This window comes from Mustela putorius, unplaced genomic scaffold, assembly GCF_011764305.1.
Source record: "Mustela putorius furo isolate JIRA1106 unplaced genomic scaffold, ASM1176430v1.1 tig00003836_pilon_pilon_pilon, whole genome shotgun sequence".
NCBI classification, from domain to species: Eukaryota; Metazoa; Chordata; class Mammalia; order Carnivora; family Mustelidae; genus Mustela; species Mustela putorius.
In genome coordinates this window covers 10,904,545-10,932,293 of record NW_025421989.1, presented here as the reverse complement: position 1 = coordinate 10,932,293, position 27,749 = coordinate 10,904,545, and the positions used below count along the sequence as shown (strand labels likewise).

The following is a 27,749-nucleotide window of genomic DNA, read 5'->3' as shown; positions in this document are numbered from 1 at the left end:
AAATAATCTTCCAACCCCTTCCCCACCCCATTAGCTACAATAGGAGGTAAAACTTAACCGGTTTGAGTTACCTGTTTGTTTGTTTGTTTTCTGTCGTAAAGGTGTAAGCCACTGTTGTAAGGATAAGTAAAAAGTCAGATGACCAACAGGCTGGAATAGTAAGTCTGGTGCCCTGATAATCAGGGTTTGATTAATCAGGGCTTGTTTATGGTGGTCTTAGAACCTCTAAATTGACCTTAGTCTCATTTGTTTCCATACTGTTTTTATCTAAAAAAATAAAATCAGCATTTATTCCATATGCTCAAAGGTTTTTTTAATGAACATATGCTACGAACTCTTACTCTTAAAACAGATGTTGCATCAGTATAAAATAAAATGTACACAGGTATGCAAATTCAGTAAGCCTTGATATTATAGAAAGTTTGAGGAAAAAAATTTTTCTTAGTAGGTAAATATATTAATGACTTCTAATTTTTAACTCTGAAGGTGATCAATTTTAAATAACTTATATTTAAAATGTGCATGGTTTTGCACTAGTATTTTAAAATAAAGACCTTTCGGGGCGCCTGGGTGGCTCAGTGGGTTAAGCTTCTGCCTTCAGCTCCGGTCATGGTCTCAGGGTCCTGGGATCGAGCCCCGCATCAGGCTCTCTGCTCAGCAGGGAGCCTGCTTCCCTTCCTCTCTCTCTCTCTGCCTGCCTCTCTGCCTACTTGTGATCTCTGTCAAATAAATAAATAAAATTTAAAAAACAATAATAAAGACCTTTCATAAAACAGTCATTTAAATCTATTTGAACCTAAATCCATGAGAATAAGTTTGCATTTTGCCTAGAGCTCATGCTGCAAGTATGGGTTAGGATTATAACAGGGCTTTGAATGCCATGATAAACTTTATAACAGTGGGTTGCAGTCTTTTGTCTCTGTGTCATTCGTATGTTCAGTTCACAGTGTTTAGCATCTAATCTTTCCAGGAAGTAATTCACATATATATCTGTTGAGAAGGGGGAGAGGGTCCATGCAAGGTTTTTGAGGAAGGGGACAGTTTCCAGATCAAGTTTGTGTTTTAGAACAGTAAGTGAGGTCGCATAAATAAATTGCTAAGTTGGAGGGGAGAGCCTAGAGAAAGGAAGATCAATTTAAGAAGCTTTTACATCAGCCTAAGTGAGAGTTGAAAGCCTGAAGTACTGTAGTGGTAGTTGGAACAGAGTGAAGATAGTAGTTTCTAAGTTATTTGCTGGTAGCATTGAAAGAAGAGAGTGTTAGAGGTCTGATTTTCTTAAGTCATAACTTTATCAAGGTGCAACAGTACATACTCTAGAGTTTAGTAAAGGGGGATATTGTGCTGACCTTTTAGCAATCAGATTCTCCTGTCATATTCAGATACTGGAGAACCAGAGCATTGCGTTGATTAAACATTAGTTGTGGCATTTAATAGTAAAATAACAAATGTTATTCTGTTTGATGGGGGTCACTGAGTTCCCCAAGTCTGTTCTTGTTTTGCAGAATTCTTTTTTCTTTCTTTTGTTTAGCTTGATTAATTTCCATTACTCTGCCTTCTACTCTGCCCACTAACTCTTTCCTCTGCTTCTTCCAGCCTGCTGTTTATTTTGTCAGGTGTGTTTCTCATCTCGTTTATTGAGCCCTTTATCTCTGTAATGTTATTCTTTATCTCTCTATTAAGGGTGTCACACATTTCTCCCAAAATCCTTTTCTGTATAGAGGTTACTTTTGGTTGTTTTTAGTACTTAAGAAATATGAAAATCTTTTCATGCAAATAGGTAGTAAAAGACACGTTCTTATACACTTACCTCAGATTATATAATTTTATTTAAGATTTTTCTTTATTTATTAGAGAGAGAAAGCACGGGCAGGGGGAGGGGCACAGATAGAAGCAGGATCCCTGCTGAACAGGGAGCCCCATGCGGTGCTCAATCCAGGACCCTGGGATCATGACCTGGGCCGAAGACAAACTCTCAATTGACTGAGCCTCCCAGATGCCCCAGATTATATCATTTTAATGCTAAAAGAACCATGTATCATTTAATGCTGAAAAAGGAAATTTCTTTTAAAAATCTGAGAGACCTGACATATCTGTGGGAAATTTTAAATAAATTATTATTCATACATTTTGTTGTAATACAATATTACCTTTAAACTAAAAGATAGTTTCATAAGTAAAAGCCACACCTTTGATTTACCTACTTATCTTCTTTACTCCTTAAGCTGAAACTACTTTATGATACCTCTTGTCCCAGATCTTTGCATTAATTGCCTAACAACAAACCGGTAAGCCAGTGACTTCTGCTAGTTTGTATTATACAATTTCTCCAGTTGCTTCAAGTAATAGGTTTCGTGAAATTCTCAAAAACAGTATCATCAACTTAAACAAATTACCATAGAGAAATGTATTTATCTGTTACTGTATAACAAATAATTCCCAAATTTAGCAGCTTAAAACAACAAACATATCTCAAAATTACGGAGGATCAAGAATTTGGGAGCAGCTTAGCTTGGTTCTTCTGATTCAGGAGCTCTCCAGGGGCTAAATCATCTGCAGGCTTGACTGGAGATCGAAGATCTGATCCCAAGAAGTCTCCCTCACATGGCTGTTGTTAAAAGGCCCCAGTCTCTTTCTGACCATTGGCAGGAAGCTATAGTTCCTTGCTGTGTACACATCTCCATGGGCCTGCCTGAGTGTCTTAATAATACGGCAAGTGGCTTCCCTTCTTGCAGGTGATCCAAGGATCAAGTCAACAAGGAAGCCACAATGTTCTATGACCCAGTCTTGGAAGTCTCACGTTGTCCCTTCTGCCATATTCTGTTGGCTAGAAGTGAATCATAATGACCAGCCCTCATTCAAGGAGAGAAGAATTAATTGATGGAAGGAATTTCAAAGAATTTGTGAACATCGTTTAAAACTACAACAAATGGGGGCATCTGGGTGGCTCAGTCGTTAAGCATCTGCTCAGGTCATGGTCCCACGTCCTAGGATCGAGCCCCACATCAGTCTCCCTGCCCAGCAGAAAGCCTGCTTGTCCCTCTCTCACTCCCCCTGCTCGTGTTCCCTCTCGCTGTCAAATAAATAAAAAATCTTAATTAAAAAAACGCAACAAATGATGTATTTGGAAATTAGACAATAAGCCACAGAATCTCCAGTTTGAAAGTAGATGCTGACTAATCAAGTCTGCATTTTAATAGAATTGCCTCTAAATTAAAGTCATTTCTACAAAACGCTACATTAAGTTAAATTTGTAGATGGTTCAGTGGTAACTTTTTTCTAATTGGACTCTTGGTAGATTTTTATAATAAAAGAACAAAACCTAAGCCTTTGCAGTTTGTTTCTCATTCAGCAGAGGAAAACATTACTTAATTACAAATGATGTAGTTTTCTGAAATAGTTGAATTTTCTGGTGTAAATGATCCACAAGTGGGAGAAAAGAAGGAATATGAGTTAGAGTTATCTATAGTGGAGAGGGACCTTTCAGCATTCACAAACTTAAGTATGCAACTGTACTGACGTTTCAAAGGCTGGGTACTGTATAAACCAGAGCTGGTCATGGTGATGATAAGGACAACTGTAGCAGCTAAGCTTTATCAAGCACTATATATATATATATATATATATATGTATGTATGTATATGTATGTGTGTGTGTGTGTGTGTATGTGTGTGTGAGGTTCTATTTTAAGTGAGTTAGTTAATTTCAATACCTTGTGGGGGTAGTACTTCACCCCATTATAGGTGGATATGAGGCATAGAGGGACTAAGTAACTTGGCCAAAGTCATACCTCTAGTAAGAGGAATAATGACTTAATGTCCCAAAGCTGCACTGTTTTTGCGAAGTATGATTTAATATTTATTTCTATTACTCCTATGGAGATTTTTTTAAAACTAGAGCATAGAATCCTTTGTTTTTCTTTCATTTACTTTGGCCACAGAGTCTGTATGAGCTCCTGTTTCAGGAAAGCAGTACCCCAAGTGCCTGGGCTGTGGTAGCAGTCAATCTGAGCTGTTGACTACTCAGTTGTCATTGTGGAGGGTGTAAGGGTGAGAGAAAAAAAAGCCAGGTTTGAGTCAACAGGGTAAAAAATGGCAGAGGGGTGAGGTTGGAAGAAAATGGGAAAACTAGATTAGGTTGCTAGGTTTGAAAGAGAGACAGAAATGGAACCCTTAAGAAATTCCCTAAACCAGAAAAACGTCTTCAGGCACTTTCAGCAGACCACCCACAACTTTTAATAGATGCTGTTAACACATTCAGTTACCTTTTGTGATGTGGTTATTTGCATTGTTTGTAAACTCTGTTTTTTAACTGTACAAAGATGATATTTAGGATGTAGTTTTTTTGATAAGTATAACATTATTAAGATAGCATAAAAAGCTTTAAAATGTTCATAAAACTTAATAGTTCTCTAGCAGAAGTGTGTTTTCAACTGCCTTCTTGATGGTAGTTTTTCTCATTACATTTTTAGGTTTAAAAGCATCAACTGGAATCCATTTGCATTCGAAAATTGGACCAACACAAAGACTTGATATTGTGGAATGTCTAGCAAACAAGCCGTGTCATCTAAGGAACAAGAAATGCTTTTGTGTTATAATGGGGAAGTCCTTATTTTTCAGCTGTCTCAGGGACATTTTGCAGGTAAAGGGCCTGCAAAAACACCTGTATTACATGTCAGGAGAATGGTGTTTGACAGAAGAACAAGAGCATTTGTTCAGAAGTCCACTGGATCCTTTATGTTAAAGGAAGAAAACTCTGATTTAAAAATTATGTGTTGCAACTGTGTGTCCGATTTCAGAACTGGAATTAATCTCCCTTATATCATGATACAATGCAATAAAAACAATAACATCTTCACATATTTTCTTCTATTTCTTCACAGTACCAATAAATTTGAAAAGCGTTTGAGCTTTAGACTAAGCCATGAGTTGAAGGATGGTGTAAGGGTCCTTAATGGTCCATTAGTTTTATGGAGACATGTCAAAACGTTCTACTCTATCTCTTCCCAAACAGGCAAAGTTATTACTGTGTCTCTTAATTTTTCCTCTGTTGAGTGGGCAGGGGAGATTGAAAATCTAGGTATGGTTTTATTAGGACCGAAGACATGTTTTTTATCTGAAGAAGGATCCACTCAAAAGCTTTCAAAATCAGATTATGCAATTTGGAATACCAAATTTTGTGTATACTCCCTTGAAAATGAAGAAGTAGTAAGTGATGCATACATTATCCCTCCTGCTTATACCAGTGTAATAACTTATGTGCATGTCTGTGCAACTGAGATTGTCAACAATCAGTTAAGAATGTCTCTGATTGCCCTTACTCGAAAGAATCAGCTGATTTTATTTCAAAATGGGACTCCTAAAAGCGTGTGCCAGCTTCCATTTGGAGATCCTTGTGCAGTTCAACTTATGGATTCAGGCAGAGGAGACTTTTTCATCGTATCCTTTAGGTCTGGTGATGCTTGTGCCGTTTGGAAAAAGAACTTTCAGGTAGAGTACTTATTCTTAAAATCATTCCATTGGTGTAGCCTTAGACCTTTTACACATTTATATGTTTCAGAGAGTGTATCCTGGAGTCTTTTTAAAAAATGTTTCTTTTGGGGGGAGAGAGATGGCAAGAGAAAGCACCAGTGGGGTGGGGGTGGGGAAGGGTGAAGCAGACTCCCTGCTGAGCGGGGAGCCCAGTGTGGGGCTCAGTCCCAGGACCCTAGGATCATGACCTGAGCTGAAGGCAGACACTTAAATGACTTGAGTCACCCATGCACCCCTATCCTGGAGTCTTATTATCCAAATCAATTTTTAGTGCTGCACTTAAAATCATATATATTGCATCATTCTTATTTCTTTAAGTTATCTGAATACTACCTGATGAAGGTTTTGCCTTGCCATTTTGAGTCATAAAAACTTTGAGTTGTTTAGAAATATATAAATATATAGCTACAATTATTATATATTTATTTGTTTTAATATAACTATTTCTATTGTTTAAAGATTTTATTTGTTTATTTATTTGAGAGAGAGAGCTCACAAGCACGTAGAGTGGCAGGCAGAGGGAGAGGGAGAAGCAGCCTCTCCACTGAGTAGGGAGACTGACTCACTGCTTGATCCCGGGACCCCGGGATCATGACCTGAGCCGAAGGCAGACACTAAACTGACTGAGCCACCCAGGCACCCCAAGATTTTATTTAGTTAGAGTGTGTGAGTGGAGGGAGGGACAGAGGGCAAGGGAGAGAGAGAATCTCAAGCAGACTTCGTGCTGAGTGTGGAATCCAATGCCAGCCTCTGTCTCATGACCCTGAGATCATGACCAGAGCCAAAATCAAGAGTTGGACTCTTAACCAACCAGGCCATCCATTTTTTAGGTGAATCATTACTTTGTGTGTTTCTGTTTGTGTGTATGAAAGTATCAGGTTGAAATTGTGTTTTATCAGGCTTTGCCTTGTAAATCACCTTTGTGTTTATAGGGGTTATGTAACCATATTTAACCTCTGTGATACATACAGAACTTAAATTCTCAAAAGGAGTGCCTGGGTGGCTTAGTCAGTTAAGCATGCAGCTCTTGATTTAGGCTCAGGTCATGATCTCATTGAGCCCTGGGTTAGGCTCTGCGCTGGGCATAGAGCCTGCTTAAAAGATTCTCTCTCCTCTCCCACTGCTCTTCTCCCTGTGTGCACTTGCTCTCTCTTTCTAAAAGAAATAAGTAAATTTAAATTTTTCAAAGAAAAGTAATTTAAAAGTACCCTATTTTATTTTGAAAGCGATCTTTTTTTTTTTTTAGATTTTGTTTATTTATTTGACCGACAGACATTACATGTAGGCAGAGAGGCAGGCAGAGAGAGGAGGAAGCAGGCTTCCTACTGAGCAGAGAGCCCGATGTGGGGCTCGATCCCAGGACCTGAGCCGAAGGCAGAGGCTTAACCCATTGAGCCACCCAGGCGCCCCGAAAGCGATCTTTTAAAAGCATATTGTACTTTTATTTGAAGGTGATTTGGAAAGTAACATTTTCTGTCTTTCTCTACTCTCTTTTCCTTTCCCAAAATGGTAGCAGGGAAACATCTAGCATGGCCTATAATCCTTATTGGGGTCCGGGTAATGGAAAGAGCTCACTTAACCTGGGTTTAAATCCCAACTGAGCCACTTACTTGTCTTACCTTAAGGAATGTGTTGAATTTTTGTGAACTCCTTTCCTGTCTCTGAGAGCAGAGAATTAAAGAAAATGACATTGTAAAGTGTCTTGCACAGTGCTTGGCACACAGGAGAAGCTCAGTAAGTAGCTATTATGTTATACAAGGGCTAGGACTGTTGTCATTGACTTGGACCTTTGAAGTCCCTTATTCACCCGGATAAGGAAAAACAGTCCCCTTGTGCCTCATTAATTCAGTGTAATATTGTCCTTATACACTGTAAGTGAGTCGCCTGCTTGGACGCTGTAAAGCTCTGCTGCTAACACCTTACCCAAAGAGGGATACTGTGCCACTCTGTAAGTGAGCCTGTATACTGTTGGCTTTCCTGCCTTGAAACTGTGTTCTAGGTTTCTTTCTCTACAGCGCACCATCATCCTTTGCACAAGTTACTTACCTAAGTCCCTACTGACACACCTCTTAAGCTACTTCTTCAGGGATTCTGTATGTCTAAGCTGTTTTCAAATGCCCTGTATCAAAAGCTCTGGAATTACACCCTGATATCCACAAATTAAGTGCTCATAAATTCCTTTGGTAACCTTGCTACTCTGGGAATTTTGCAGCTCTTGCCTTAACCTTGGTGTTAAATTTATATTCACCTACTTAAGAAATATATTAAGGTAAAATATGCAGTTACTTTAAAAACAGAAATAAAGGCTAAGAATCTACAAACTAAGGAGGAGGAGAGATGACCATGTCAGAAAACCTGGGTTAAGGGAAGTGATTTTCTTTGAGGAATTATACTTAGTTTAGTAGTTAGGACAAAAAAACAAATTTAGCAGGTTTTACAACTGATTGAAACATACTGTCAAGGGGAAGTTTTTTTCTAACATTGAGTTCTGAGAGTGATTTACTGTTTGTGGTATTATGTAAGAGGTTTTGAATAATAAAGTGAATACATTATTGAATAATAAAATGGTGTCTCTGATAGTTTTGCTCCCAAATGGGAAAAAACAATAGATACAATCTTACTTTGGGTTGGCTATGGATTCATCCAACCATCCTTTTACTACCTTGTTCTATAAAAGAATTAAGGCAGCTTAAAAGACAGGTAAAGTGCAAACAAACATAAATTAGAATAAATACTAAAAATCAAGGTTAGCGTGTTCTCAGATCAGCCTTTCATAAAAGCCCCAGGTATAATGTTTAATAGAACTTGATAGAGAGTGATAGAACTTGAAACAGAGCTGAGTTAGACAAATGCATGATTAACTTTTCTCTTAGGCTTTCTCTCTCGAGTAGAAATTGTCTCTGTAAGTTTTGACCAGAATCTATGTAGTAGGTATTTCGAAACTGAATCATTGTCAAGTATACCTAAAACAGATATTGGTATGTTGCAGATAGTGGTTTGTATGTTCTAGGGGTGTGCTGTCTAATATGATAGCATCTAGCCACATGTAGTTATTCAACATTTGAAATGTGGCAGGTCTGAATTGGAATGTGCTATAGGTGTCAAATACACACCAGATTTACAGGCTTAGTAAAAAATGATAGGAAAATATCTAATAATTTTATTGATAACATTACATTGAAATGATGCAATTTTTGGATATAGCACATCAAATTAAATATAAAATTTCACCTTTTTTCTTTTCAGTGCTGCTAGAGAATTTTCTTTTATTGGCTACTGGAAAATTTAAATATATATGCCTTACATTGTCTCTCTCCTATATTCTGGACAGCACTATTCTAGAGCTATAGATTATAAATGTGTGTGTGTGTGCTTACATGAGTACATAGCTCTATCATGTTTGCTTGTCAAGCACATTCTTCTTAAAAAAAAATTTATTAGAGTGGGGTGAGGAGTAGAGGGAAAGAAATCTCAGACATACTCCCCACTGAGTGCAGAGCTGATGCCAGGCTCCATCTCATGACCCTGAAATCATGACTTAAGCCAAAATCAAGAGTTGGGCGTTCAGCCAACCGAGCCATCCAAGTGCCCCTGTTGAGTACATTTCATACCTCTAATGTCTTCACATAGTTCACTGTGTTCCTGATCCTCGTGGTGGGAGTGGGGGTGGGGCTAGGAGGAAGCGAGGAGATGGGTATACAAATAAGCTTTCTCCCTGCATGCATAAAACCTCCTGGCTTTGCAAATCAGCCTGATATAGGAAAGATTAGTATTTGGTTATATAGATTGAAGTCTTACTTACAGTCTTGCTCTAATACATGCCACCCGCTATCATCTATCTGTGCTACTGCCAGGATTCTAAGTGGGAGTTTTAGCTTTTCTGTCTAAGGGAGAAGGAGTAGCTAATCCCCATGGTGTTAGTTCTCCAGGGGACCAATGTGGAGGCTTTCAGCTTCATGGACCTTTACGAAGTTGTCTTCTGTTTTAAACTTGGGGTCTCATGTTCTGGTATAAACTGATCAAATCATTCCAATTGACTAGGATGGTTCTAGGTGCCTCACTAATAGGATCCCTCCCATCCTGTGTCCCTAATATCGGCTTTGTTTTCTTCTAACAGAGTTTAGTGTATTAAGAAAAGTTATTCTGCTTTGAGAATTTGTGAGTGTTTACCACTACCTTCTAATTACCTAAAGTTTCCAAAATAGTCATGAGAAGTTTAGAATTTATAAATCATAATAAAATCTTAATATAGAAAGCAGAAATATGAAAGACCCTGGACAAACATTGACAGAACATTAAATTTCAGTATCTTGCTGTTTGTAAAACTGTTATAACTCTTTATGTTGTCCGATCCCCCAATATCTTTAGGGTTTTTTTTAAGATTTTATTTATTTATCAGAGAGAGAGAGAGAGAGAGCGCGCACAGGCAGACAGAATGGCAGGCAGAGGCAGAGGGAGAAGCAGGCTCCCCGCCGAGCAAGGAGCCCTATGTGGGACTCGATCCCAGGACGCTGGGATCATGACCCGAGCCGAAGGCAGCTGCTTAACCAACTGAGCCACCCAGGTGTCCCAATATCTTTAGTTTTTAATGTTTACCATTTTCATTACTGTTTTAAGAGTGAAGAGGACACATTACACCTACATGCACCAAAAGGATTCAGTTTATTTCACGTCTGGTTTTGTTTTTCTTTTCTACTCTCTTTCTTTCAGGTTGCTGCTAAGTGGGAAAAAATTAAATCAGTACTGATAGATGACTTTATAGGAACTGGAAGTGAACAAGTACTGCTACTTTTTCAAGAGTCCTTGAATTCAGATTGCCTGAGTTCATTTACAATAACAGATCTTGGCTACGTGAACTATTCAGTAAGTTCTGTATACTTAATATATATTACTTTAAGAATGATTTTTTTAAAGAACCATTTTAGAAAGTTGAAGCTTTAAAGCTTTTGACCCACTGTGTCAATGTTTATAATTTCATACTTACAGTAAACATTTTGAACTTTAGAAATACATAGATTGAATTTTTAAAATTATATATCGAATCCCCTTTCAGGAAATGTTATACAATTATGCTTTTGGTGTAAATTTGGAATATAGTGATAGTAACATTGTAAATTAACTTATTATTGCTTTGAAAATCACATTTTATACCAATAAACACTGGTACATTGGATTAATTAAGGAGTCAAATGAAATGAACCTGCTTTATTAAAAGAAGTAATAGTTCATAATATCTTAAGATCTTGGACAGAAGGGAAATAATACCCCTGGAGTTTCAGATCTGCATAAAATAATCTGAGTCTGTGTTTTTCCTTAATAAAATGAAGATCATTCTTACTTTCTTTAGTTGTGGGATTTTTTATAAAAATGTAGTAAGCTGGTTCTTTTTGAAGCAGTATATAAATGTTAGGTCGGTGGTAATAGTACTAGTAGTTTTTTCTAGTTACAAGAAGTGATGGGGAAAAACTGCCCTTTGGATAAACTTTAATTGTATTTTGTTAATCTTATAAATTTTCAATTTATTTCCAAATTTCATTTTAGTGTTTTTTTTTAATTTCTTAGAACAAAACATTGGATTGCAATGAAGATGAGTCATTTGAAGACAAAGAACGGAATCGTTATATGATGGTTCCACCTCTGGAAAGAGGATTGAAAGTTAGTGTCTATGTTTGCTTTTTGTTTTTGCTTTTTTGGGTTAGTGCTATTCTAAAAGATGCAAAGAACCTTGAAAGAAAGGATCTTAATGTGTAAACAACACAGTGATTGAGAAAAAAATGATAATTCAAAGGATCGTTGCCTTTTTAATACCTCTGTAAAAAGTATTATGACATTACTTATAAATGTATTATCTAAAAATGATACCTTTTTGTAGTAGGATTCTAAATTTCATAATACTCATAAAATATATGAAGCTCGCTTTTGAAAATATATTTCTTTCTGGTCTTAACATTCATAGTATTTCTTAAAGGAGCATCAAATATAGTGACTCATAACATGTCCCAAACATGAACAGTTTGCCCTCAAATTTTCCATACAAAGCTCTCTGAAAAAGAGCTTTTGGTTTTTTCAAAGTGTATGAAGGTAATGTATAGTCCCTGTAGAATACTCAGACTGTACAAAGAAATATTTAAAAGAAGCTAATAATTACTTATGAGTCCACTACTGAGATATAACCCATTTTAACAACTTTGACATGTATATTCTTGTAGATTTTTTAATGAACATATGCAAATTTACATAGAAATGTGATTATAAGATCCATGTTCTTTTGTAACCTGCCTTTTTTCATTCATAAAATATTTTTAAAAGGTTTTGTTTATTTATTTGACAGACAGCAGTAAAGGGAACACGAGCAGGGGCAGAGGGAGAAGTGCACTCCCTGCTGAGCAGGGAGCCCGACTCTGGGCCTGATCCCAGGACTCTGGGATCATGACCTCAGCCAAAGGTAGACGCTTAACAACTGAGCCACTCAGGCACCCCTTTCATGAAAATTTTTAAGTATTCTGAAAAGTTCAAAGAACAACACTGTAGTTATCTCTAGTCCTCATGTGGATTTAACTATTTGTACTTTTGAAAAAAATTCTATCTTTCTCATCTGTGCTTTATATGCATATGCATGTGTGTATGTACATTTTTGCAGAACCATTTGAAAATTGCAAATATCATAACTTCACTCCTATGTATTTTAGCAGGGATTGCCTAAAAAATAAGGACATTCATTTATGTAAACACACCATACTATTATTACAGTTAGAAAATTAATAATAATCTCTTACTCTTATTTACTCTTTCCATATTCCGACATCTTTAATTACCACAAAAATGTTTTTTACAGATGCTTTTTTTCAGGATCTAGTCAAAGTTTACACCTGCACTTGATTATTATATGTCTTCTTGGTCTTTTTATCTAGAATAATGCCTTTCCCCACTTTCTTACGATGATACTAATGAGGAGGCCAGGCCAATTGTCCCTTTTTGTGGATTTGTCTGTTTCCTTGTATGTCATTTAACTTTTTCCTCTATCCCAGGCAAACTTTTTTTGTAAAGGGCCAGATAGTAAATATTTGTACTTTGTAGGGTTCTGTAAGAAATTTTTTGCAACTATTTTAATTATGAAAGTGAATTTACTAAATGCTTATTAAACAGAAATATTAATGTGGTCAATAGATAGTAAGATATCATAGTGGGCATAGAACCATAAAGGAAAAGACCAATACATTAAAAACTTTGATTCTCTGGACAAAATAAATCATATAAAAAGACAAGTTGTGTAAATAGAAATTGTAACAAGAGACAAAGGATGAACTTACGTAATGTAGATATGCGTTCTGAAATAGTATTCTCAAGAATGTAAAGTGGCTCAACCTCAACATTTTATTATTGTTAATTAAAATGTGAATTGGACATATCTTTTTACGCTCGCAGTTTTACTTCTAGAAATCTGTTCTAAGGATATACTTGTACAATGAACAAAGACGATTTTTTTGGAAAGTTTACATAGTATTTAAGGATGACAAAATGCAGTTATTTTAAATATCCATCATTAGGTGTTTGGTAGATCAGTTATAATATACTTGAAGTATGGAATAGCGTGCGGCTGTCAAAAAACAGTAGATCTTTATACTGATTTAGGAATGTTGCCAAAATCATTTATGAAGTATGACTTTCAGAAATTCTACCTCTACTAATGTAGAGGTAATGTAGAGGTAAATTAGGTAATGTGTTACCTAATTTATTTAGACCAAGTCTTCTGATAAAAACCAGTTAAAATATTAGTTGAAATATGTTTTTAAAATTTCCCCTAAAAGCTTCGAAATGCTGAAAATATAAGAATAAATTATCAGGCCAATCTGTAGAGGCTGGAACCCAGAGAGAACCAGAGAACACTATTAATACTTTTGCCCTGGGAGCATTTGTGTTTAACTGAAAGCAGTAGTACTCTAGACAGCTGGCAGAAACAAACATACAATCCTTTCTCAAAATACACATTTTATCCTAGGCCTCTTAGTAATTTTTCAAAGAAAATGAACCACTCACAGAATAACTAAGCACATAAATAAGACATTGTGAGCAGTTATCCCCAGGAAATAACCAAATAGCCTATCTATGAACGAAAAATACATTGAAATAAAAAATTCTCATCAGCTGAGTTGTAAGAGTTCACTCAAAGAGATTCAGAGCAAAGAAGCAAATCAAACTGTGTTACAAAAATTACTAGGAGTGCATGTGTTGAGATGAGCACTGGTTGTTACATGCAGCTAATGAATAATTAAATACTATATCAAAAGCTAATGATGTACTATACGATGGCTAACTGAGCATAACAAAAAAATAAAGATAAATTAAAATCCCCAAAAAAGTACTCAGGAAGTAGCACAGACTCATAGAAGTAAAATAAGAAAGGAACACAGAGAGAAGGCAGGAGCATATGGAAGGGGTAAGTGAGAATTTCATGTCCGTTTTGTTTCAAGTATCCATCCACATGTTATCACTAGCTCCCAATTTGCATAAAAATATTTCCAAACATTGGTAGCCCTTTTATTTTATTTTTATTTTATTTTTAAAGATATTTGTTTATTTGAGAACAGGTTGGGGGGTGGGTAGAGGGAGAGGGAGAAGCAGAATCCCCACTGAGCAGGGAGCCCGACATGGGACTCAGTCCTAGGACCTGGAGATCATGACTTGAGCTGAAGGCAGATGCTTAACCAACTGCGCCACCAGGCACTCCTGGATGGTCTTTTAGGGATTAACAAGTCTACCCCTCCTGCCCCATTTTACGTATTAGGAAACAAATAACCAGAAAGGTTAAGGGACAGGCAGAGCTAGAACCAGTGTCTGTTTCACTGTTGTTTCCCTTATGGAATTTGTTTTCCAGCAAGTTGGAAGGGAACCAGTTGGAGAGGAAAAGGGGAAACCAGGACCTTAGAGAAATTTGTGCACATGTACAGGAATGTTCACGGCAGTCCTGTTTGTAATAGTCCATGCATGCCTGGACGTAATCCAGATGTCCATCAGCAGGAGAATGGAAAAGCGAGCTGGTGTGGTCATAATGATATTATGCTACAGAGCAGTGAAAGTCACAGACTACAGCTACTAGTGACAAATGGGATGACTAAAAACCTAGCACATACAGAATGACTTCATTCATAAAAGTTTCCAAAGCAAACCACAAAAACCTAAAAATATTCTTTAGGAGATATAGTAATGGCAAAATTATGAAGACATACTAGAAAGTTACCTTAAAAGGCTAGGGTAAAAGCTCACACCCTGTCCTTGAGCCATTCTCATTGTTGGCAGGGCTGGCGGCACAGCTGTGGGCCAGTCAGGGTCCTATTAGACCCTCTCTGCCCTGGGGCAGGGCATTAGTGTGGGTAGGCAGAAGCCTAGAGTCCCACCAGGTGGGGAGAGGAGTCGACTATTGTGGAGGTATTTGTCACATGAGTTGGAGAAGGTGAAGAATGGGGTACAGAGTGTGATAAGGGTCTAGACCAGGGGTTAACAAACTTTTCCTGTGAGGGGCCAGATAGTAAATATCTCAGGCTTTGCAGCCCACATAGTCTCTGTCACAACTCCCCCACCTAAAATAATGCAAATGAATGAGTGTGGCTGTGTTCCAATAAAACTTTATTCCCACTGAAAAAAATAAAAGGCTAGGGTAGTGTTGCCTCCATCGAAACAAGAGAAGTCCCTGACTGGTCAGCGCCCATGGGCAGCTGACTACATATGGTTACCTGGGTAACTCCCTGGGTAGTTTGTAAACTCTTTTTTTTTTTTTTTTTTTTTGTATTATGCCTTTTCTGTGTGTATGAGAGAGATCACAGTAAAAAAGACCAAAAAAACAAGGTTTGTTGTCCTGCAGTGCAGTAAGCTCCTGTATTTGGTTTGGGATAGGTTTTATTTGCTTGTTTGTCATGAGAAGAAAGCAAGGATTCCTTAACCTACACAGAAAGGTTCTGGAAAGGTAAACAATCTGTTGGCTATGCAAATGGAATTGAGGGTCTAGAAAGAGAAGTTGAGAAGTATTTTTATGCTGTTTAAATGTTTCATCATATGGTTATTTTTATAGTTTTATAACAAAACTTCACAGCATAGAATATTTACGTAGTCTGGTGATTCACCGTTCAGTCCTGGAATGGGGCAGGGGGTATTTTGAGGAGAGTAGGGAAGAGAGAACACAGATTATTTTTGAGGGTGCCTCCACTGTCAGTTTGCCCACATATTCCTCTCTTCTACTCCCTGCCCCTCCAGGGTTCTCCCATTTGGCTCTCCCCCTCTGATATGTACAGCTCCCTTCCCTAAGTCATAAATTACTCAGCGAATGAGTGTGAGTAATGGGGAGCCCGCAGAAATAGGTCAACAGGTGAAGTTTTAAAATGCTAGTTAGATACTTTACATGTTTTGGGCAATGAGATAAGATATAATTCAGTCTTCATTTTCATGCTTCTGTTCACCAATAAAAAGAAAAGGAATTTACCTGACTGAAACTGTAATTTGAAAGAAAGGGATTAAGAAACAGGATGTGTTTTGTGTTTTCAATCTAGAAAGTCATGTTAGATTAAAAGCTGGACTAATACTTGAACAGTTTCAGATATCCATCTGAAATGAAATCGCTTGTATTAGTTCAGTGACATGACTATATTTTCAGTAGCAAAATACATTTCATGAATGTTTTGTCCTTGGTAGTGAAATCTCTTGATCTGGTGTAATAAAAACAATGGATTGCTCCCTACCCAGTTGAGAGCCAATCTTTGTTTCCTGTAGTTAAGAGCCCACCTTAATGCTGAGTTTATTAGCACAAAAATAAACTTGTGACAGTTTGGGAGCTATGTGTTATCTTTAAAATTTGCTCTAAATGTTATATGAACAGGATTAAATAGTATCAAAAGTGACCATTTCTACTCATAATGATGTCTGTGCCTTTTGAAGCAATAACTATTTCAACAACAAGAAAAATAGTTTACCTGTGGGGGTAGGAGTGTTGGTAGCCCTTGATTTTTAGTCCTATTGATTAGGCATCCATACTTATATCGATTGATTACTTAATTCAGTGGGGAAATGCATGCTAACATGTTGGCATTCTCCCAGTTGGGTACATAAACTCTATTGCAGTTTCTGGCCGTGTTCGTTTCCTTTATAATTACTTAACATTTGTGAAGAAAATAGTTTTGCTCTGAGAAGTATTCTCTGCTTTTCTACAGAAAAATGAATTTAGTAAGCAAATTTGGAGAAAGTACTTTCTGGATTAATGGTATTGTCAGATTTCATTTGAAATGTCTCTGACAATGGGTTTTCTTTCTACTTTACAGGTTGGTTTCACTTGTATTCAGGAATTGCAGCAGCATCTCTTGCTTAAGGAAAAAATTATTTCAAAATCTTACAAAAGTTTAATAAACCTGGTTCAAGGGAAAGATGATAGTACATCAAGTGCAGAGAAGGTAAAATTAATCATGTGACCATTTTATCATTTTATGAATTAAAAATCTGCAAGCTATTGAAGTGTTGCTTTAATTGGAATATTTGGATATATTAGAAAATGCCATTCAATGATCCAAGAAGCAAAGTGGCAGGCATTATAATGCTGGACTTCTGTGACTTGAAAATATTTGATTAATGAGCTAATATTTTACCAATTTGCTAATTATTCTGTAGGCTATTAAAATCTCAGTTATCGGGAACCTTGGGGAACAAATCCTCCTGTTCAAACGATTTTATTAAACTTTTTTATTTGTATGATTTGCATAGAAATTACCCATAAGTGAATTATGTATTTTCTCACTCCTTAAACAGAATATGCAGAGTATTATTCAGCCTTTCATTAATGAATACATAATTTCATCAGTATTCTAACTGTTCTTTTTGTCTGTTGCAATGTTCATTTCTAAGGGTATTTATTCCTCTGGTTAATGCCCCTAAATTGCTCTGCTTTTTTAGTGTTTATTTCTGCTTTTTATAATTTTACTCTCATTTTCCTTGTGGTTGTCAGGGTAGGAACCTCTTTAAGTACCTTGCATTTGCTTATATCAGTACAGTAATGTAGAAAGTTAGCAAAAGCTCCCTTGACCTCATAAAAAAAATAGTATTTATGCACATTAATTCCGTACAGAGAAAGACAGCATAGCAAAGTTACATTTAAATCAAGAAAAGCTAGCATTGAGAGACTTACTCCGGTAAGTTTCTTTCCCTCAAGTCAAGAGCTTAGTGCCTAGCTCTGATTTCCTTCATAGTAGTCTACCCCGTGTGTCTATATTTCAGTCTTAACAATGTGAGGACTTGGGTCCAAAATATGATTCCGTTAATGTAAGAATCATAGCAGAAGCACATCATGTTGCTTTTCTGTGTCACAGTTCCAGTCTTTTGGGAAAGCTCATGAAAGTCATTTTTGAAGTCTCATGTCCCTTCACTAACTTACCCCAACTCTTTTGCCAACATTATTATTATTGTTGTTATTAGTTTTATTGAGCAGGAGAGAGAGAGGAAGGGCAAAGGGAGTGGGAGAGAATCTTAAGCAGACTCATGCCTAGTGCATAGCCCAGCATGGGGCTTGATTTCACAGCCCTGAGATCATGACCTAAGCCAAAATCATGAGTTGGATGCTTAACCGACTAAGCCACCCAGACTCCCTGACTTTGCCAATATTAGAAAAGAGGAAGAAATGTTTAGAAGTTACTGCACTGAAACTTCTGTCTGCAAGGCACCATTTGGGGCTGTTTATGTGCTTAATTTTAAGAACAATACTGGCAGGTAGCAAAAATTTCCCCAGGTTTCAGATGAAAGGCCTGCCTCAGGTCACAGTGACCAGCTGAAGCATCAGATTCCTAGGAAGTTGTTTTGTCCACTAGAATGTAAGTGCTCTTATCTTTTCAGTAATTACTGCCCACTTAGAGGAGCAATACAGAGTAGTGGTTAAGATAGAGCATGGGCTCTGGAACCAGTTTGTTTTCGTTCAAATCCCAGCTCTGCCACTTGCTAGCTGTGTGACTTTGGGCAAGGTACTTAGCTTCCTTGTGTCTTGTTTTCCTTATCTGAAAAGTGTAGATAATAATACCAACCCTAGGGTACTAGAGGGGTTTTTTTGTACAGGTTAAGCAAGTTGAAACATGAACGGCATTGAGAACAGTGCCTGACACATACTAAGCATTCAGTAAGTTTTGTGAATTATCATGATTATTACTCCTCCTCCTCCCACCATTTCAATTGTTACTACAAATCCATCCGTGCATGGAAATGAATGAGTATGGCCTGGACGTTAAGGATACAATTTTAGCCATAATTGATCATCAGTCCAAAGAGAACCAGTTTTATTTGTACAAAATTATACAGTTATAGGTTTAGTACAAGTCACTTTAATAATGATTGGATTTTTTTCAGCATGCCTGGGACACTGTCATATTTTTTTCGAAATGGATTCCAAGTTTATGTCTTTCCTGGCTCTGTGTTGGATACCTCATCTTTTTTTTTTTTTTTAAAGATTTTATTTATTTATTTGACAGACAGAGATCACAAGTAGGCAGAGAGGCAGGCAGAGAGAGAGAGAGAGAGAGAGAAGCAGGCTTCCTGCAGAGCAGAGAGCCTGATGCGGGGCTCGATCCCAGGACCCTGAGATCATGACCCGAGCCGAAGGCAGCAGCCCAAACCACTGAGCCACCCAGGCGCCCCTGGATACCTCATCTTATTTCCTGATCTGAGTAGATAGTTAATTACATATAACGTGTATAGATTTCGTTTTAGTGATTTATATATAATCTGCAATGTAAAATACTATAGAAGGCAGTTTAGTTTAAGATACGTAAGCTATAAGACCTAACTAAAAACTGACTTACATTATTTTTGTAGTTTTGCCACATGTGGTAGTATTTTTGGTAATCAGTTATTTAACATATTTTTCTATAAGGCACATCTTTTTACTCTTTGTGGTCAAGAAGAAAATCCTGTCTGTACCTTTGATGAAAAGATACCAGACAATTTTCAAGATTCAGAACAGCTAGTAGAGAAGATATGGTATCGTGTAATAGATGACAGCTTAGTTGTTGGAGTGAATACCCCATCTTTGAAGCTGTAAGTATCATGATAACATTATCTTGATGGTCTAGAACAGCACTACCCAACAGAAATACAATATAAGCTGCAGAAGTAATTTTAAATGCTCTAATTAGCCATATTAAAAAAAGTAAATAGAAACGGGTGAAATTAATTTTCACAATATTGTATCCCAAACAGTATCATTGCTGAGGAATACACAGTGCTCTATATTAAAAAGCAGATTTTATTCAAATTATTTAGGGGAGTATAGAATGCAGGTTTTACTTTAGATTTATTTGCCTTCTAAACTATTACCAAGATAAACTCTTAAAAAATGAGTACTTTTTTTCTTGTTTAAAAAGAAAAGGGGGAACCTACCTCAAAAATAAAATCCAGCATTACTTTACCATTCCTTCCTCTTGAGAAAATTATTTTCCTACAGTTCAACATATTTACAGTGTTTCTGCTTTCCTATTTCAAGAAAAGTGCTATTGCAGGATCTTTAAAAATGTGTTTGGTTTATATACTTGATTTTCTGATATAGTTTTACAATGTTTCCTAGGAAAAGAGAGAAATTTTGTTATTGTTTGTGTAACATTTAATCATCTCTTTGATTTTAAAGAATGAGCTTTTAGACTCAACTCAACTCTGGATTTTTTACAGGTCCCTGAATCATGTGGCTTTATCACTGTTATTGGATCAAGCTCATAGCTTCAGCTGTCGGCTTATTAAGTGTCAAAATAGGGTGATCAAGTTGAGTAGGGATTTTTTCCCAGCACCATGCTCACTGCCATGTGAAACAGGATCACATGCAAAAAGGATCAAGTTGACTGTTGACAGTGAGGAGGAAGAGGGAGAGGAAGAGGAAAAGGAAGAGGAAAGCTTTGTTTGTGAACAGTCATCTGAGAAAGAGTGTGTACAGGTCATTACTGCTGTAACATCTCTTTCACCACTTTTAGTGTTCGGTAGTTTTTGTTGTACTGTGCTGCTACAAATTAGGGAGAGGGAAAACGGTAACTCTTCTGAAGCTCGTTACATTCAGTGTGGCAGACTTTTTTTAAGCCTAGAAGACCTTTCAAGTAGGCAATACCTGCTGATATTTCCAAAGAAGAAACCTATAGGTAATTTTTGTTGGTACTTCTTAATCATATGTCTAATTGAATTAGAAAATTTTAAGAACTCTTTTTATGTGATAATGGACAGTTCAATGACAGAGCTTGTGACGTGTTTTCCTTGTAGAACACATGGAAGATCTGTTTGCACTTCTCACAGTGTTTAAAAAAACTTGTTTTCAAATCACATCATCCAACTATTCTCTGAATTCAATGAAGACGTGGCTCCAGGAATACATGAAATGTGAAGATATCAAAGAATTTCCAGAAATTTGCTTTTGCAAGATGCCAGGGAGTTTCTATGGGACACTCTTCCAGTGGAAACAAAAAACACCATTTGAAGGGATTTTAATCATCTATTCCAGGTAATGCATACCAAATTGGAATACATCCAGAGAAGTTAGTGCATATCCGTGTGGTCCAAGAGCCATTTCCACAGTAGAGATCTTTGTCATTGTGGGACATGTCCAGGTCATTGCCTGGTATAGCCTCAGTAGACAGGTGGCCTCATGTGGAAACTAAAGCTGTTTTATCCTGATGTTTGTTTTTGGCTTTTTTTTTTTTTTGGTTGATTAGGGCCTGGTAGTTCTTTTAAGATGATTTCCACTTACCTTTCCCCTTCAGTGACATTTTAAAAAACCTAATATTAATCTTATTACTCAGAGAAAAAAAATAATCAGGAAGCAAGTGATAAACATTAACTGACTTGGTATAGGATATGTATATTTGATTGCTACAGACTGAATTATGTCAGAGTTCTCATGCAGGCATTATTGGTTCTATTCATCATGAGAGTATTTATAAATGAGTATTAATTACTACAGTAAGTTGTATACAACTGCTACATGCTGTCCCAAGTTTTGTAATATTGTGTTTGGTTTTTTATTCCAGGAATCAAACAGTTTTGTTCCAGTGCCTTCATAATCTCATCAGAGCTCTCCCTATAAACTGTTTCTTCAAAAATCTAAAATTTGGAAGTGTCGATTTCCTAATTAATCACTTGGCGTTAACTTTGGAGAAGGAATTGGTTACCCATCGTTCTCTTTCTTCTGCCTTAGTTAAGGTTGAAAACAACTTGGTGCAAAGTTGTGAAGCAAGCAAAGAAAAGAGTAGTGGTGTGGCGGCTTTATCAGACAGAGAGGAAAACGTCCATCCCTACAGAAAAGAACTACAGAGAGAAAAGAAGCGAACGTTGGGGACAGACCTAAAAGTGAGTGGTGCCCTTTATAGAGAAATGACTTTGAAGTTAGCTGAGGTTCAGCTGAGATCAGACCTTGCTGCACAGAAACTGGCTGGTTTATAATTATAGTCTTAATTTGATTATATTTTAAAATATGTTTTCTCTACCAGGACATTTTGGTTCCAAATTTGTTTTCATTTTACATTATATGCCTCCTCTGCAAAAATAAAGATTGAGGCCTGTAGAATTGTAGGTACTGATGCAAGAAATAGCATGCCTCAGTGCAGCAGTTCTCAACTGGGGCCATTTTGCTTTCTTCTTTCCACTCTCCCTACCCAGGGGCATTTGGCAGGATCTGGAGACATTTGTTTTGGGTCGTGAGAAGTAATTGGGGGTGGGGAGTGTGAGGTTGGGGTGCTATTCGCATCTAGTAGTTGGAGACCAGGGATGCTGCTAAATATTCTACTGGGCCCTGGGAAGCTCCCAGAGCAAAGAAGGATCCTACCCAAAATGCCAGTAATGCCAAGGTTGAGAAGTCCTGCCTTAGAGTTACCACTTGAGTGAAGGCAGAAGTGATCTAACAGTACTTTGGTCTAAATCTTCAAACAACTTAAATAGTCCTTTTATTGTGTCCTGTTTAGTAAAAACCTAGCATATAAAAATTAGCTTCAAACAGATAAACAAGGTTAGAAGGATTCACAAGTTTCTGTAAACACCAAGCTCCTGTGGAAATTGAAATTGCAGAGTGGGTGAGACCGTTAAAATGAAAATCTTTGAACCCCTTGGTAACTTAAATTTTGTTAGAGAGCTTCTCTGAAATTGTGTAAGTCTATAGGAATATGAAAGTTTTAGGGCATTTCTCTGAAAAGCACATTTCTTTCAAAAAGCTAAGCATACCACATGGGCCGCTATTTGAAAAAAAATGAAAATGCCTTTAAGCCATTTGTAATTTCAACTCTGGGCAAAGCTAAAATATAGAATTCTAACTAAAATAACTTAAAGAATCTGATGCTCCTTAGAGACTGAGAAATTTAAAAATAAGTGGAAATTCACTTAACAGTTAAAAAGTGATTGTTAAGGGGTCCAGTGAAATATTTCAAAGGGGTAAAAATGTAACCTATTCTTTTTTTTGAAAAATAAGAATGCTGGAGTTATAAGAGGGTATCAGTAGAGGGGAAGACACAAAAGGATAGGTCCAAGAGGAATGTTTCTGATTATTTTTGCTCTAAAATCCTTAAGTGAGATGGAAGTTTTGATCTGAGTTGAAAGAAACAGATAATTATAGAAAGTGGCATTTCATGCTCACAGCTCTGAAGTGCTGATTCCCGCCATGCCTTCAAAATGCTCATACTTAATGATCTGGTGTTGCAGATGGGGTTTAGGAAATATAGGTTATTATTTTCCTGTCTTGCTTTTTATGATTGTCTTTATAATATGCTACCTCTTGTTTTAGTAGTCCATTATAGATGGAGATAGAACCTTATAGCTCTAGTTCTTTGAAACGTCAACAGAAAAGATTTCAGACTTTCTGGAAATGGTATAATTTCAGGATTAATTATGGAGATCTGGAAGCAGTATGTGTCAGTAGGTACATTGAAACCACCTGTGACATATTCTGAAACAACAACCATCTATGAAATATAGGAACTAAATTGAAAAATGGAGGTTGTCAAAAAGTACACAAAACTTAATTGTAATAGTTTATCTGTAGGAAAGTTAGGATAACACAAAAAAGTATGTTGCTGATTTTTTATCTATAAAAGCAACCAAAAAGTAGTCATCTATATACAGCAAATAACCTCTTTGCAAGTGAGTTTTGTACTCCGGTATATTTTTCCTGTTTACTACCAACAAGAACAGCCAAAGTTTGAGGGAATGTTGCCCTTGCCACTCTCTCGTGATTCAGTAGTGTTTGCGCGTACCCGTAGGCACATTCCTCTGACCACTGTCCTCATCGTGATTCTGAGTTTCCCCTCAAAAACATGCTTCTCCCAAATCCACACTCAAGTGAAAATGAGTTGTTTTAGAACAAGAGCACATCACAGTTTTCGGACACAAAACTTTCTGTTGTCCCCCTGATCTCTTAACTAAGGAATGCATGCAAGCCAGCTTAGGTATGATGTTATTCTGTTCGGTGAGTAGGTCGAGGGTGGAGGAAGAAATGTAACATTTATTAATTTCAACTATATGCCAGACAGTAGTAAGCTTGAGACACACATACATGCAAATGTCCATACCCATACATACGTATGGCTCCACCCGTACAGCAGCCCATAAAGTGTAATTACTAGTATTGTCTCCAGTATGAACAAAATGTTAGACCAAATTAAGAGGGTTCACGCAAGCAAGTTAATGCTATATACCCTTGTTATAAAGATTTTCAAAATGAGCAGATCCTTTTAGAATTCTAAAACTATATAAGTGAATCTTTTATTGTCCTGATAACATCTCTTTATACTATATATACTCAGTTTTCACAGATTTAAAAGAGATCTAATGAACTTACTTCTCTTCCTGCTCTTTCTGATAAAGGCAGAGTCAGCTGTCCAGATTAGGAACCTATGTGATGCTTTCTCTCTTGCCTAAAACTTGGACAGTTCCAAATATTGAGAGGTATCCTTTCTCTTCCTTATATTCAAACTTGCGGAACATTATTTTCCATTCTAAGAATTTGAGAGTGAAAACTATTCCTTAGGTAACCCCATCTGGACAAAGTTAGGCTTCTGCTTCCAGAGCCAGTATGGTGTTACAGAAAGAATGTTGATCCAGAAACTGTATTTAATTGAATCCTTTGGTTCGTTCTGTTTTCCCTTTTTGAGTTGCCTGGATCTGTTACTTGAGTTGCTTTCTGCCTCAGCAAAATAACCCTCTCCTATAAAATCCTGCCATGTTGAATATCTTCACTGTGCCATTGGTCCGGCCCCTTTCTGGGATCTTCTTTCAATAATCCTGTCTTGCCTTTTTATTGAGTAGGGTAACAGGCATTATCAGACAGTGAGTGGTCATAAGGGCAGAAAGTCAGAAACCTACTCTGCCCTCACTGGCCCCATTTTTTGTGCATAATCAAAACCAATGTAATGGTCCTGAGTTCTGCTAGGCAAATTATTTAGCATCTGAGCTTTTTTTTTTTTAAAGATTTTATTTTTATTTATTTATTTGATAGAGAGAGATCACAAGTAGGCAGAGAGGCAGGCAAAGAGGGAGAGGAGGAAGTAGGCTCTCTGCCAAGCAGAGACTCAATCCCAGGATCCTGAGATCATGACCTGAGCCGAAGGCAGAGGCTTAAACCACTGAGCCACCCAGCGCCCCTAGCATCTTAAGCTTTATCTTTAGTTATCCAAGTCCTCACAGCAGCTGTCACTTACCGCAGAAGTACAAGCGGTGTTACGGGCCGGTAAATCATGCCATTAGTAACCAGCTAGAACATTTAGCACTAGATGTCCAGTCAGTCAGTCAGGAATGGGAAGGAAGTGTAAGGTGCACTGTTGATTGCCTTTTCCACATTGATTTCTTCCTTTTCTTGTATCGGAACTCTCATTTTGTGCAAGAAACTTCTTTCTACAGCTCATCTGACTGGGAAAGTAGACCCTACCCCCAGTTGCAGAGGTTAGTCCTGAAGAGTATAAGCCAGTTAATGTAAGATATTTGCCTGGCAACTGTGACTGCTCTGGGGTGAGCTCAAGACCTAAATTAGGCCTAATTGAACTGAGGGCCTAAAACAATTTGGGTTTTGGGAGAGGAAGCAGCTTTTCAGTCCTGTGGGGAAGTGGGTGGCCCTAATTTAAAAATCACAGGAAATTAGGCTTAGAATTAATCTGATATTACAGCCTGCAAAATTGTTTTATTGTGCTGCTGAATCAAACCTAAATCCCACCCTTTCCTGGGACCACTTATTACTTCAGAAAAAAAAAATCCCCTCTAACACAAATCAAGGTTTTGGTTAACTGCACTTGAAAACATTTCTCGCTGCTAGACATGGGGAAAAGAATGCCAGAGAACAGAATTGACTGTTGGACCTGTGGACTCCCAGGACAGGAACAGGTTACTGCAGCAACAGGATGCTTGGGCTTGCTGAAAGAAGAGTGGGAAAGAGCTTCCTATTCCTTTCCTTTCTGGGCAGTGGCTCCCTGGCCTTCCTTTTCGATTTTTTTTAGTTTAACTCATTTTGGTCTGTACCTGATAGTAGTTTATATCTGAGATAGGCTTTAATTTTTTTTATTAAATTGATTTATTTACTTTCAGAAAAACAGTATTCACTATTTTTTTCACCACACCCAGTGCTCCATGCAATCCGTGCCCTCTCTAATACCCACCACCTGGTACCCCAACCTCCCACCCCCCGCCCCTTCAAACCTCTCAGATTCTTTTTCAGAGTCCATAGTCTCTCGTGATTCATCTCCCCTTCCAATCTCCCCCAACTCCCTTCTCCTCTCTAACTCCCCTTGTCCTCCATGATATTTGTTATGCTCCACAAATAAGTGAAACCATATGATAACCGACTCTCTCTCTGCTTTACTTATTTCACTCAGATAGGCTTTAATTTTTAAAAAAATTGTTTATCTTTTCTCTCTTCCTTAGCTGAGCTTCCCTCTGGTATTACACCAGGCCACTTGCTCAATGATGCCTTCCTCAGTGGATTAGAGATTTGTGTCAGATTATTTAACCTTTGTTCATGTTTCCTGTTTTATTTTAATCAAATTTTGCTTTTTATTTTTAATTTGTAGAAAACTTTTAATTGAACTGTAGTGGATAAGAAGGTAAGATTATACATGTAAGGACCATATCTAGTGTGTTTATAATCCTAGCTGTATCCTCTCCAGTAGGAAGAGAATAGTCTTCATCAATTTTGACTTTCTAAGAGTCTTTGTGCTAGGAAAAACAGATTTGATATGATAGGACTGTTTTGGAAACAGAGTAGTACTACTATACCAAATAGATGCACAGCATTACTAATTTAGAGCTTGTACCTTTTTCAAAGGTAACAAATAAATGTACTGGAACATGAACAGTTGCCTTTTAACATATGCTAAGGAACAGAAGATAACCCTTTCTAACATCATTCATTTCAACCTCATAACAACAACAACAACAACAACAAAACCATGTGAATTTTTAGTGTAGTTTTTGTAAGCCCAATGAAATGTTTTAAGGTTTAGAATTACTACGTAATTTATTTATGCCAAGTGCAATAATAAAATCCTCTTATCAGTTATCCCAACAGGAAACAAATATGCTCTCACACTTGAAAGATTCTGGTAAATGTGTAAAATCTTTGGGAGTTGGGGCAGGCAATAGTACCTGAAGGGAGCCAGGACCAAATGTATTCTTGATAATCTGCAAAATTCTCAGAGAAAGTGAACAGGTAGTACATGTGTCGAGCCAGAATAGGGGAGGTGGGGTTTGGTGTGCAGATGGTCTGGTGTTTCCTATAGCTGGTGTCACCTGGAAGGGAAAAGAATTAGCCTGCAACTATAAATAGTAGGAAAAATAATTCTAACTTATATGGTTTATAAAGTCAGTTTGTAATAGAACAGTGCCATGTCCTCTGACAGTTTTATATGAACAAAACACAACTATTGTTAAAAAAAAGATTTGAAGATCACATTGAAATTATCTCTGAGGAAGAAAAGATTATAAGAAATGCACAATACAACAAAAATATAAATTTGTTCATATAATTGAAATATCAGGCAAAATGTGGTCCATGTTATCTTCAGTCCTGTGATGGACAAGTTCTTAGAGTTAATTGATGGCCCTCGCTGAGTTTTATCTTTTGGCTGCTTCCCTCCAATTATATCTAATACCCGAGTCTCTCTTTCCTAGTTCCTTTCAGTTGTCTTTGTTAGAACCATCGCTCTCCAGAAATATTGCAATTTACCATTGCTCCGTCATATTTGGGGGTTCCTTAAG

General features: G+C 37.2%; 1 protein-coding gene across 1 annotated transcript in view; it reads left to right on the top strand.

Annotated features, from left to right (window-relative positions):
- FANCB (FA complementation group B) overlaps positions 1–26,154 on the top strand; it is a 28,733-nt gene extending 2,579 nt beyond the window's left edge. Inside the window, exons 2-9 of the mRNA XM_004758874.3 lie at positions 4,469–5,486; positions 10,239–10,391; positions 11,091–11,183; positions 16,835–16,963; positions 19,420–19,583; positions 20,211–20,668; positions 20,787–21,024; positions 21,551–26,154. Of these exons, the coding sequence (XP_004758931.1) occupies positions 4,539–5,486; positions 10,239–10,391; positions 11,091–11,183; positions 16,835–16,963; positions 19,420–19,583; positions 20,211–20,668; positions 20,787–21,024; positions 21,551–21,962 (2,595 nt within the window). The 5' untranslated portion in view covers positions 4,469–4,538 and the 3' untranslated portion in view covers positions 21,963–26,154. The remainder of the gene's footprint in view (positions 1–4,468; positions 5,487–10,238; positions 10,392–11,090; positions 11,184–16,834; positions 16,964–19,419; positions 19,584–20,210; positions 20,669–20,786; positions 21,025–21,550) is intronic.
- Positions 26,155–27,749: the final 1,595 nt, after the last annotated feature.